Here is a 13,433-nt window from a genome sequence, read left to right as displayed (position 1 = left end):
AGCCCTTGGTATATAGACAGACAGAAAAAAATAACCCTGAATTTTCTGGATTTTTGTCTTGTATAAGGCTTTTTTCCAATTACAGAGTATTTCTAAGTATAATGAGATTTCAAATAGAAGGAACTATCTTAAAAAAAAAAGTTCCATGTACCTAGTTTCATCTCTACCACAGAGGTACAATTATAGAAGTGGTAATGGACAGGTTCAAGGGAACATCATAAAGGAGGGACAGCTGTATCACAAAAGTACCATAATTCCTCTATGAGTATAGATATTAAAACTAACACAGACAAATGATGTGTGGCTCTGGTGTGTAGAGGCTAACCAAAACAGTCCTCCATGTACTGGCTGCATGTTACCATACAGTTAATGCCTCAGTGTGTAGTAGTCCTACTATTCATGTAAAAATGTAATTTTTGCAGGAAAATTAATTTTTCCCTGATACAAACCTGAGGTACTCCTTACCATAGGATACTTTCGCGTAGCGCAATATTCCTACCACTAAACACTGTGTGTTGTTTTAAAACACCTCACTCCGTGGGTCTGGGCAACGGTTATCCTCAGTAAGGGGCCCTACTGGGGCACAGGGGCCCCCCCTCCCCCACAAGTCTAGCACACTATATTCCATTCTCTGAGCCAGGTATGAAATTAATCACAAGGTTTAACAGGCAAGGGAGAAGGAACTACTAGAGGGGTGGCTGAGGAGGGCCATTATAGGTAAGGAGTACCTCAGGTTTGTATCAGGGAAAAATTAATTTTCCTCTGAAAATTACATTTGTTCCGAAGAATACAAACTCTTCGGTACTCCTTACCATAGGAGACTCGGACTTAGGAGGGAAGGAAGTTATCTAACCTGGGAAACCTCTGTAAGGAAAATTTTAGTGTGCTAAGACCTACGTTGACCAGACCCTTATACATTCCCCTAAACTTAGAAGGGCACCTAGTTCTGTTCCCAGGAGTGGAGACAGACAGGGTATACTCACTTTGTGCCACTTGAAGGGCTTGAATTGATTCCCTTGGAATGCTTGAGAGCCCTCGGTGAGGTAAGGGAATGTAGGAGTATGAGAAGGACTTTGGATAGGTATCACCGTGTTTGCCGAGCCAGAACCTGGATGAGTTGTTGTTGTTGTTGTCGTTCCCTAGACTGTCTGTCCGAGCAGTCCCGTCTCCCCAAGGAATGCCTTAGCCGAAACTGGGTTTTCCCACAAATCCTTTATAGAGCGTATAGTGTGTTGTTTGTGTGCATGATTGTGTATAATGCAGTCTTCCATTATGTGTTGTATGGTATGGGGTGAAGTGTTACATCCTGGGCAGCTGTTCACAATGCGGTCATCCAGCCTCTTCTGGTAGCTTAGAAGTGCTGGGTGGTGACCGCACCGCAGTCTGGCCAAGTGGACTCTGGTCCTGGAGCTGCAGCGTCTACGTCGTGGGACCACCCTCCAACCCCAAGAGTTGGGGGCCAAACGGCAGCAACCACCCCTGGCCATCAGCTCTACGCAGGTGGCACCGATCCCCAAGAGGAGCTACGCCTACCTTGGGGAGTACCACCTGGATGAGTTGTTAGGGTCGGCTGTGTGCTATTGGGGAGGGGTATGTCATCTCAGGACTTCTTGGGCAGCCACTATGGGGCCCAAAGAGAAGTTCCCTAAAGATTCCCACATGACTTCTTTGAGGTAGAAGGAGCAAAGGCACACAACCTATCTCGAACAACAACACTAGAACCAGATTCCATACTAACAGTGAAGGGTAGGATACTCGGTGGCGGTTAAGGAAATGAAGCGGGATAGGAAGAGGGCACTCAAGAAATTCCAGGCCATCGGATGTTTTCGATGCACGACAATCAAAAAGGACGCCGAACTCCTGAGCATGCTGGAAGGCCGATGGAAGCGGACGAAGCAGGTTGCCCTATTTTCGTCACTACACCAACGCAAATAGTGAACCGTGGAATAAGAAGGGTACACTATCGTTTAAATAAGCTAAACTTCACTATCGTTCAAATAAGGGATACCGTTCCCAAAACTGAGCTTGGGTAAATTGGAGCAAGTATTGTGAAAGATGTTGACTTGTTGGCTACCGTGAAGAGAATGGAGTATAGTGTGCTAGACTTGTGGGGGAGGGGGGGCCCCTTACTGAGGATAACCGTTGCCCAGACCCACGGAGTGAGGTGTTTTAAAACATCACACAGTATTTAGCGGTAGGAATATTGCACTACGCGAAAGTATCCTATGGTAAGGACTACCGAAGAGTTTGTATTCTTCGGAACAAATGACAATTTTCAATAGACTTCCCCCTATTCCATATTTCCACATAGCCTATCAACTGTCAAAGTCATGGGCTCCTAATCTCAGTGAGACACACCACAACACCCTTCAAATCATACAAAACAAAGCCCTAAAAACAATTACAGGCTGCACAAATACAACACCTACAGACCATTTACACCATGAAACAAAAGTCCTCAAAGTCAAGGACCACCTCGACATGAGAGGCACACAAACACTTGCTGCAGCCACCACAAACACATCACACCCGCTACACTACATAGCAGAACACCCACACACACCAAGAAACATTAAAACAACACCCAAAGACCTTTATCACGCACAGATACTCTCTTCTCTTCCTCCACAACCACCAAATACCAGCCTCCGGAAACATATTCATAATTATATCACTCACCGCTCCATTAACACACTGCTGCATGCCAGACCCCCTGATATCCACCCTTCTGAATCCTCTCTCCCACGAAAGGACAGAGTCCACTTGGCCAGACTGTGATGCGGTCACCACCCAGCACTTCTAAGCTACCAGAAGAGGCTGGACGACCGTGTTGTGAACAGCTGCCCAGGATGTAACACTTCACCCCATACCATACAACACATAATGGAAGACTGCATTATACACAATCATGCACGCAAACAACACAACATACACTCTATAAAGGATTTGTGGGAAAACCCAGTTTCGGCTGTGGCCTTCCTTGGGGAGACGGGACTGCTCGGACAGACAGTCTAGGGAATGACAACAACAACAACAACAACTGTCAAAGTCTTCTCCAAGTCCATGACAGCCTAAGAAATATTCTTACCTTTTGGTAAAAGTTAAAATAATTTCTATTTGGATGTTGAATGAAGAATTAATATTTATTGATCCCCTCCATTCCAAGTGGTACATAGTTGTGAAGAAATTATAAATCTAACTTCATTAACCCCTTTCATACTAGATGGCACTTGCCCTTTTGTATCTGGCATCCCCTCAGTAGTGAAGGGGTTGTGCTTATTTCAAATGTGGAGTTTTACCTGAGAATTTAGCAGACAAGAAATATGCAATTCTTTAAGACATACTGAATAAACTTACTTTTCAAGGCAAGCAATTTGCTCATTTGCTTGTTCAATTTGTGTCTCCAAGGCTGCTTCTTCCTTGTCCTCCTCAATGATAACTCGACTCTGCTGTTCAGCAGCTGACACTTCCTTCATAAAGGCCATCCATTCTTCTACATCCTTGTCCTTGTACTCAACATTTCGTGCCTCATTGAAAAGAATGGAAAGAAAAAAATATATAAAATAAATAGGTATTTAGGAATGAACACAGAGAAGAGTGTACAAAGGGATAATTTTGCCCACAACACTATATGGAGCAGAGACTTTGAATTTAATGGAAGCAGCCCTGCTGTAGATATGCTGTGTCTTGCTGCATTGATTCTGACCCAGGCAGTGGGCAGGAGATTGGTATGATACTTCATCCATGAGGAGCTCAAGAAAAGAGGGAAATAAAGGTGGCAGATGGGAGTGGAATAGGTGGGAGTTGGGGTATGCATTGACTTTACTACCTCCCTTATAAGGGGGAGAAAGCCCTTGGTGTATAGATCCATATTAAGTGTTTAAGAAGTATAGTGGGGGTTACAAGGCTGGATACCGTGAGATAGAGAGTGGGGGTGGAAAGAGAGCTGGCAGATAGGGTTGATCAAAGAATATTAGAATGGTTTGAGTATATGGAAATAATTAGTAAAGATAGAATAGTAAAAAGTGTTGAAGGCAGAGGTTGATGGAAAGAACTTGAGGTGAAAACCAAGAATGGGATGGATGGTGTGGTGGGGGCCTTGAGTACAAGGGGAATGTCTGCTGACAGCAAAGGAAGAGGGGAACAGATAGGTGTGAGTAGAGAGTGGTGTAAATGGATGATAAATTGATGTAGCCCAAAGTGATTTCATGCTTGCTGCATTCTGACTCAGGCAATGGGTGAAGGACAGTGATGGCCCTTCATCCACACGTAGCCTTGGCTGGCCATCCCCATTACAAGGGGTAAAGGCTTTTTGGTACATGTATGTATGTATGTATGTATGTATGTATGTATGTATGTATATATATATATATATATACATATATATACATATATATATATACATATATATATACATATATATACATTTATATATATATATGTATATATTATATATATATATATATATATATATACATATATACATATATAATATATATATATATATATATATATATATATATATATATATATATATAAACCCTTGCTATACTGAACCTCATTGCACCATTTGTCTGATATAATGAACAAGGTTGGTACATGCAGTGCAAGGTTCAGTATGGATGGCGGGTGCATAGAAAATTTAGATACATGTACATATGGTATATACTTTCAGCTATAATGACCAAGCCTTCACCCCAATTAGCTTGATATAATAAGGTTTTAATCTAACTGGTACACTGGCTGGTGTTTACCAACCTTCCATCTCATAAAGTGACCCAAAGTTAGATATAATTAAAACTTTGGATATGTCAAACTTTTGGTTGTAATGACCAAGCCTTCCCCCCAATTAGTTTGATGTATATTTTCCATATGAAGGGATGGAGAGGGAAGGGGTCACCAATTAAATGGAGCAGCCTGGCAATGGATGTGGTATGTCTTGCTGCATTGCTTCTGACCCAGGTAGAGGGCAGGAGACAGGGATGACCCTTCATTCACAAAGAACTAAGATAAGAGGGAAACATGGGTGGTTGATGGGAGTGGAATGGGTGTATGCCTTTGACTTGGGCTAACTTCCTTATAAGGGGGAAGAAACCCTTGGTATACAGTATAGATACATAGAATAGAGTAGTAATAACATAAATAGTATATACCTTTGCATCTGCAACAGGGTCATCAAAGAATCCCTCTGGCAAGGTCTCTGAGCTATTTGGTTTTGGTGGTTCCTTTTGCTTTGGTGGTGCATCATTGAGCATTGATTCTTCTTTAGGTACTCTGGTTTTGTCATCATCAAAAAAGTCTAGTGGAAGCCCTGGTGTAGAAAAGAAAATTAAACCAAATGTTTTAAATTTACTTTCAACTTAGTTAAAAAATACACCTTGTTTGTACTTTGACCTTAGGAAAGAGATTGCATGAAATATTTTTAATTCTTTCTCAATGGTATTATACTTACTGGCTAATGCCACAAAACTGAACTTATGTGAGGGTGTGTTACCCAAATAAATGAGTTATGACCCAGGTAATTTCCCTTTACAGTATTTATTATATCTACCAATATTCTTCTTCCCTTTTAAAAGGAAGGGAACCAGCCAAGACCTGCAACCATTCCAACACAAAATTGTCAAAACTTTATCGATACACTTGATCACAAAACAAACACCAGCAAATTGTACAAAACACTCAACAGCATTACACTATCCAACAGTAACACTACACGCTCTCACGCAGCAATAATCACAACAACAGATAATCTACCCTCAAACAGACAACAAGCAAACGCACTCATACGTCATTTTGCACAGACAAGCCATCTCACTTCTCACCCTGACGACCGACGCACCATTCGACGTAAGAAAGACTTTCCCACAGACTCAGACTATACACCCTTCATAGACAGTCAGACAAAACTCATAATACATAGTCTCAAGCACTCATCTGCCTGTGGCCCTGATAACATAAGCAACATCCACCTAAAACACATTGGACCACAAGGTATACACGCACTCACAAACATTGCAAACTACAGCTATTCACACAACACTATACCCAACATCTGGAAGCATGGTAAAATAATCACCATTCCAAAACCGTACAAAGACCCAACAATCCCAACATTGCACCGCCCAATCACACTTCTCTGCACCCCCTCTAAAGTCATTGAACGCCTAATACTTAAACTTGTCACACCACATATTCCCCTTGCTGACTCACAACACAGTTTTAGGCCACTACACTCCACAAACATTCTTCTGACAAACCTCACACAAAGAATTTTAGATGGCATCAATTCAGATAGGCCCCACCAAAGAACACTTCTTATAACATTAGACATTAGTAAAGCTTTTGATGCTATCCCCCGCCACAACCTAACAAATAAAATATATAACACAGACATGCACAATAACACCAAAAGATGGCTGGCCAATTATCTGGCAGGTAGGAATGCTTACGTGTCATATAATGGCCAATCATCGCACATCAGAAACATTAAGAACGGAGTACCACAGGGCTCAGTTCTATCCCCCACACTATTTAATCTATACATGCATGACTTACCCACGCCAGACACTTCAGAAATACAAATCTCTTCCTACGCAGACAACATAACAATCACATGCACACATCGTAACACAGACAAAGCTGCAGAAATAATCCAGCCATACCTTGACACACTCAACACATGGTTCATCACAAACAGACTCAAAATAGCTCCAACCAAATCTACAGCAACACTTCTCACCAACTGGACAAAAGAACACAAATACATACCTCATCTCTACATCAACAACACTCTAATACCACACACAAACACACCGAAAATTCTTGGTGTAACATACGATACATCCATGTCTTTCAAACAACACATCACAAACATAAAAAACAAATGCACACCCAGACTTAACGCACTTAAGTCAATCACTGGAACAACATTTGGACAAAACAAAGAAACTAATATAACAATATACAAACAATGCATACGCTCAGTGTTGAATTATGCGAGTCCTGCATGGGCTCCTAATCTCAGTGAGACACACCACAACACCCTTCAAATCATACAAAACAAAGCCCTAAAAACAATTACAGACTGCACAAATACAACACCTACAGACCATTTACACCATGAAACAAAAGTCCTCAAAGTCAAGGACCACCTCGACATGAGAGGCACACAAACACTTGCCGCAGCCACCACAAACACATCACACCCGCTACACTACATAGCAGAACACCCACACACACCAAGAAACATTAAAACAACACCCAAAGACCTTTATCCCGCACAGATACTCTCTTCTCTTACTCCACAATCACCAAATACCAGCCTCCGGAAACATATTCATAATCATATCACTCACCGCTCCATTAACACACTGAAAGACAACACACTGCTGCATGCCAGACCCCCTGATATCCACCCTTCTGAATCCTCTCTCCCACGAAAGGACAGAGTCCACTTGGCCAGACTGCGGTGCGGTCACCACCCAGCACTTCTAAGCTACCAGAAGAGGCTGGATGACCGCGTTGTGAACAGCTGCCCAGGATGTAACACTTCACCCCATACCATACAACACATAATGGAAGACTGCATTATACACAATCATGCACGCAAACAACACAACATACGCTCTATAAAGGATTTGTGGGAAAACCCAGTTTCGGCTATGGCATTCCTTGGGGAGACGGGACTGCTCGGACAGTCTAGGGAACGACAACAACAACAACAACCATTCCACTTCCATCCATCCATCACCCATGTCCCTTCTATTTTGGCTCCTTGTGGATGAAAGGTCATCCCTGTCCCCAGCCAACTGTCTGGATCAGAAGCAATGCAACAAAACACAGCACATACACAGCAGGGCCAGCCACCTCATTTACATACCCTCCCTCTCGTCCCCTTGTGAAAAAACAGAGATGAAGATTGCAGTGTTATCAGCAAACAAAAGCTGGATCACCTTCCACTTTCTCCACTCTCATTGAACATATCCCATCCCCTGCCCTTCACTCTGGCACCTCACACACCACTCCATCCACTGTGACACAATACAAACCTGGCACAGCCCCATCTTTACTTCAAACCATGAACACTCACCATTTCCAACCCTAACACAAGGTCTACTGCTCACATAAAAACTTTCAATTACCCTTAACAACTTTTCTATCACATACATCTATAATACATAAATATACCAAAGGCCTTTTCCCCCTTACACAGGGGGTAGTCAAAAAAGAAAAAGGCATAGAAAACACTCCCACCCATTCCATTTCCTATATATTCCACTCCCCTCCACCCTCCCTCTTATCTTGGCACCTCCTGGATGACGGGTCATCCCTGCATCCTGTCCACTGCCCTGGATCAGAAGCAGTGTCACAAGACACAGCACATCCACAGCAAGGCCGCTTCATAAATTTGATGACACCCCTCTCCATCCCCCCATGCAGAAAAGGAGAAGACGGGGAGAAATCCCTTTGGGCTGTGTCAAATTTTTTCTCATACGTACTCCCTCACCCCCTCATGCATCACAGCCTCATCTATACACAACCCTTCTCCATTCACCCCAATCTTCTGTCCTCTTCCATCCTTCCTCTACAGACATTCCTCTCTTTTGTAATGCCCCTTTCACCCCATCCATCCATCTCATCCTAGGACTCCCCCTTCTGCCTTCCACACTTCTTTTACTAATCTTTCTTCACTCATTCTTTCCATGTGTCCAAACCATCCCAATATTCTTTCATCAACCCTATCTCCCAGCTCCCTTTCCACCCCTGTTCTCCTCCTCACCTCCTCATTTCTCACTCTATCCAGCCTAGTAACCTCTATCATATTTCTCAGACATTTCATCTCAAACACATTCAAACTCTTTCTCTCTTCCTCTCTCATGTTCCAATTTTTCTGCCCCGTATAGTGCTGTTGGCACAATCACTCCTGTGAAAAGATAAAAAACAAAGCAAATGGCAAATTTATGTTAACTGTAGAAATGAGTATGTTAATGTGAGAAGAGAGGAAAAAAGGAACCATGAGAAGGATATTATAGACAAATGCAAAGAGCAACCCAAACTATTCTATCGGTATGTGAATGGTAAACTTAAAAACAAACAGGAAATGGTGAAACTATGCCAAAGAAACATAGAATACACAGAAGATTTAGAGATGGCCGAAGTCATGAACAATCACTTTAAATCTGTTTTCACCAGAGAGAAAATACCAAATTGTGACATAGATAAAAACAAGGAATCTCCCCTCATGAATGAGTTTACAGCATCACTAAAGGAAATATCAGAACATCTATCAAGGCTGGATGTCAGAAAATCACATGGCCCGGATGGTATTGCAAATTTGATTCTAAAGGAGTGCAAAGAAGAACTAACAGACAAAATACACATCTTAATAAACAGCTCACTCAAAGAAGGAAAGATACCCGAGGACTGGAAAAACGCTAACATTGTACCAATATACAAAGGAGGAAACAAGGAAGAACCCACCAACTATAGGCCAGTATCACTAACAAGCACCATAGCCAAAATTTGTGAGAAAATAATCAAGAATAGATGGGTAAAACATCTGGAAGACAATGACATATTAAACCCAAGACAATTCGGATTCAGACAAGGAAGATCATGCTCCACAAACTTAATATGCTTTTACTCAAGACTAATAGACATAGTGCAAGAAAGAAATGGATGGGCTGATTGTGCATTCCTAGACTTGCAAAAAGCCTTTGACAAAGTACCACACAGAAAACTACTAAAAAAACTGGAACACATAGGAGGAATACAAGGAAACCTACTAAAATGGATAGAGGACTTTCTGACTGGTAGAAAGATGAGAGTAGTGCTCAGAGAAAAATATTCAGATTGGAAAGAGGTGATCAGTGGAGTACCGCAAGGATCTGTGCTGGCACCAATAATGTTTGCTATCTATATGAATGACATGGACGAGGACGTGAACTGCTACATGAGCTTCTTTGCTGATGACGCCAAACTGCTAAGGAAAATAGAAACTGATGAGGACTGTGAAGCACTGCAAGAAGACCTAAATAGGGTATGGAACTGGAGTCAGAAATGGGAAGTGGACTTTAATACTAAGAAGTGTAGCATAATGGAGTTTGGAAAAAGCAAAAACAGAATATCAGGAAAATATACAATTGGAACCAAAGAAGTAAAGAAAGTAGGATCCGAAAAAGATTTGGGAGTAATTACCACGAACGACTTGTCCTATGATATACAGATTAACAAAATTGTCGGGGAGACTTACAACTTGCTAAGATCAATAAAAGTGGCGTTTACATACTTGGACGAAGACATGATAAAAAAATATTGGTTACATTGATAAGGCCTAGATTAGAGTATGCGGCGACATTGTGGTCCCCCAGTACCAAAAAGAATATAAAGAAAATAGAAAGAATCAAAAGAGCAGCTACAAAAATGGCACCTGCACTTGCAAACCTATCATACGAGGAGAGATTGGCTAAACTGGAGTTACCGACACTGGAGCAAAGAAGAGAGAGAGGTGACCTATTGACCATCTACAGAATCATGAGAGGCACAGAGGTACTCGATAGAGAGAACTTACTTAACTGGGACAAAAGAAACACAAGAGGACATGGAAAGAAAATCAAAAAACATAACTATAGAAGAGAACTGAAGAAAAACAGTTTTCCTCATAGAGTTTTGGACACTTGGAACAAACTGGACAATGAAATAGTATGCGCAAAAACCATTCATGAGTTTAAAAACAAACTAGACACTGCGAGATACAAAGGCGGGACATCACAAGCATAGCTCCCCTTCCCGCAAAATACAACTAGGTAAATACAACTAGGTAAATATAACCTCCTCTTAGCATCCATTCCCGGATGTCTATTTCTCATTACACTTTTTAACCACTTCTATACGGTGATGCCTATGTAGGCGGCATGAGGAGCAAGTGGGTACGCGATGATGCCGACGTCGCCATCTTGATTATATTTATTGTAGTCGTACCTACGTAATTTCCATTCTCTCTAAACTGGCTTCATCAATTTTCTATGGTTATCAAAATACACAGGTGAAAGAGAACGAACGATTGAGCACTGACTTTATTTTTTATAATGCGATCATTATGACACAACATCGCACGTCGGGCAGCTAATGTTGCCAGACGTGCGATGTGCCCAGGAGTGAAGAGGTTAATCCACCAAGGTATTTATTTGCTTCTCTCAGTCTACATTCTACCTCCACCCCCACTCCCTTTCCTGCCACATACCCAAGTATCTAAAACTATCCACTTCCTCCAGTCTTTCACCCTTAACCACTTCCATATGGTGCCGCCTACGTAGGCGGCATGAGGAGCAAGTAGGTACTCGCTGATGCCGGAGTCGCCATCTTGATTATATTTATTGTAGTTGTACCTACGTAATTTTCATTCTCTCTAAACTGGCTTCATCAGTTTTCTATGGTTATCAAAATACACGGGTGAAAGAGAACGGACAATTTAGCACTGACTTTATTTTTTATAATGCGTTTATTATTTCGAGACATCGGACGTTGGGCAGCTAATGCTGCCAGACGTGCGATGTGCCCCGGAGGGAAGAGATTAATGCTTACTTCCAGCCTGATGTCACTCTCTCCCCTTGTACATCTTATCACCTTACTTTTGACCACATTTATCTTCAGCTTCCTTCTTTCACACACCTTCTCAAACTCTGTCACTACCTTCCTCAATCCCTCCTCTGATTCCGCTACAAGCGCAGTGTCATCAGCAATTAAAAACTGGCTCACATCCCACTTTTCTCCATTTTCTTTAACCATCTTCAACCTCCCACAATGCCTTCCTGCCAACCCTGTTATAAGCCATTTCCAGATCCATAGAACCCCCTACCTTCTGCCAAAAACTTCTAACAAATCTGCCTTACCACAAAAATTTGATCCATGCACTCTCTACCTTTCCTAAACACACTGTTTGTCTGCAATTACTCCTCACACCAGGAAAGAACCACTACATAACTGAGGCTTGTTGTTTAATGGTGTTGTGGAAGGTCTGTGGGTATATTCTGTAGCTTAAACAATAGAAAGTGTTTCATGGCTATGTTTCCAGTATTTGTGGGTTTTCTTTACTCATCCATGAACATATTCTAACATATATCCAGTCTTTCATACCAAGTTATTGGAGAAAAAAAAAAAAAAATTAAGTACTGTATATCACAAAATTCTTCCTCATTGTGTCACTTCTTTGGCTGATGAAAATGATCTATTATAAGACAAAATAAAATCAGTGGATCATGTCATAGGAAAGGGGTTCATCTAAAGACTATTCACAGCTTACCATTTGTTGATACATTCTCCTCCTTGACTGTCTGCTGAATGGCCACAAGAGGTTGTGGCTTAACATCTTCCTCTTCCTCATCCTCAGATGAAGAGGAATACTGATTAATGCTCTTTAGAATACCTGGAAGAGATACAAATGTGTTCAAAATTTCAGGATATATGTATATATATATATATATATATATATATATATATATATATATATGAGTGAGGAAAATGGTGGAGAAATAAGGAAAGATGAGGTGAAAGCAGTTGTCAAACTGATGAGAGCAGGTAAGGTACCTGGGTTGGATGGGTGTCATGTGGAGTGTCAAAAAAAAAAAAGGAAAGTAAAGTGATGGTGGACTGGCTGGTGAGGTTGTTTAAAAGAGGGAAGGGTGCCTGTGGACTGGAGGAATGCATGTATAGTTCCACTTTACGAGGGAAAATGGGACAAGTGTGAGTGTAGTAGTTTCAGAGGGATCAGTTTGTTGAATGTAGTTGGGAAGGCTTATGGGAGGGTTTTGATTAAGAGGATTAGAGGAACAGAGGGAGTAATTGGTGAGGAACAGTGTGGGTTTAGGACAGGTAGAGGTTGTGTGGATCAGATTTTTGTGGTAAGGCAGATATGTGAGAAAGCTTTAGGAAAAGGTAAGGATGTTTTTTTGGGCCTTTATGGATTTGAAAAAGGCTTATGACAGGGTGTACCGGGTGTGGCCAATTAAACCAATTAACAATGTAGGATACTATATCATTCACAGTGGGATAAAGCACTACAAAGCCAAGCATGCAGTTGCTTTGTAAGCTGAACCAAGACTGAATCCAATGCCAAGCGATGCCAACAAGCTCTGACTTGACGGGAAAACATACATGCTTAACTGAACACTTGGTTCTCACAATAATAAATAAACAATATTACAAATAGGTATATGCAATAAACAAGGAATATTATATGTCACCACTACATTGCTCAGCCACTACCACTCAGTGACCCCACCGAGCAAATGAGAAAAACAATTGACCACAGCAAGACAAAATGGACAACATACATCTGACTCCACACACACCACAGGGGAATGACAAAAGTGCAGAAAGAAATTGGCTCATTGGCACACCCTATACATAAAAATAATATACATAATTACAAGACA

The 13,433-nt window shown here is 41.5% G+C and overlaps 1 protein-coding gene across 1 annotated transcript in view; it reads right to left on the bottom strand.

Annotated features, from left to right (window-relative positions):
• The window catches only part of LOC143029920 (zinc finger protein 830), a 48,919-nt gene that overhangs the window by 2,082 nt on the left and 33,404 nt on the right, over positions 1-13,433 (bottom strand). The window contains exons 3-5 of the mRNA XM_076193124.1: positions 12,302-12,424; positions 5,154-5,311; positions 3,358-3,527 (exon numbers count right to left, since the gene is read on the bottom strand). Coding sequence (XP_076049239.1) covers positions 3,358-3,527; positions 5,154-5,311; positions 12,302-12,424 — 451 coding nt within the window. The remainder of the gene's footprint in view (positions 1-3,357; positions 3,528-5,153; positions 5,312-12,301; positions 12,425-13,433) is intronic.

This window comes from Oratosquilla oratoria, chromosome 11, assembly GCF_046742065.1.
Source record: "Oratosquilla oratoria isolate Oo_2021 chromosome 11, ASM4674206v1, whole genome shotgun sequence".
In the NCBI taxonomy this organism is placed as follows: Eukaryota; Metazoa; Arthropoda; class Malacostraca; order Stomatopoda; family Squillidae; genus Oratosquilla; species Oratosquilla oratoria.
Note: the sequence above shows the minus strand (reverse complement) of the source record. Positions and strands in the feature narration are given on the sequence as shown.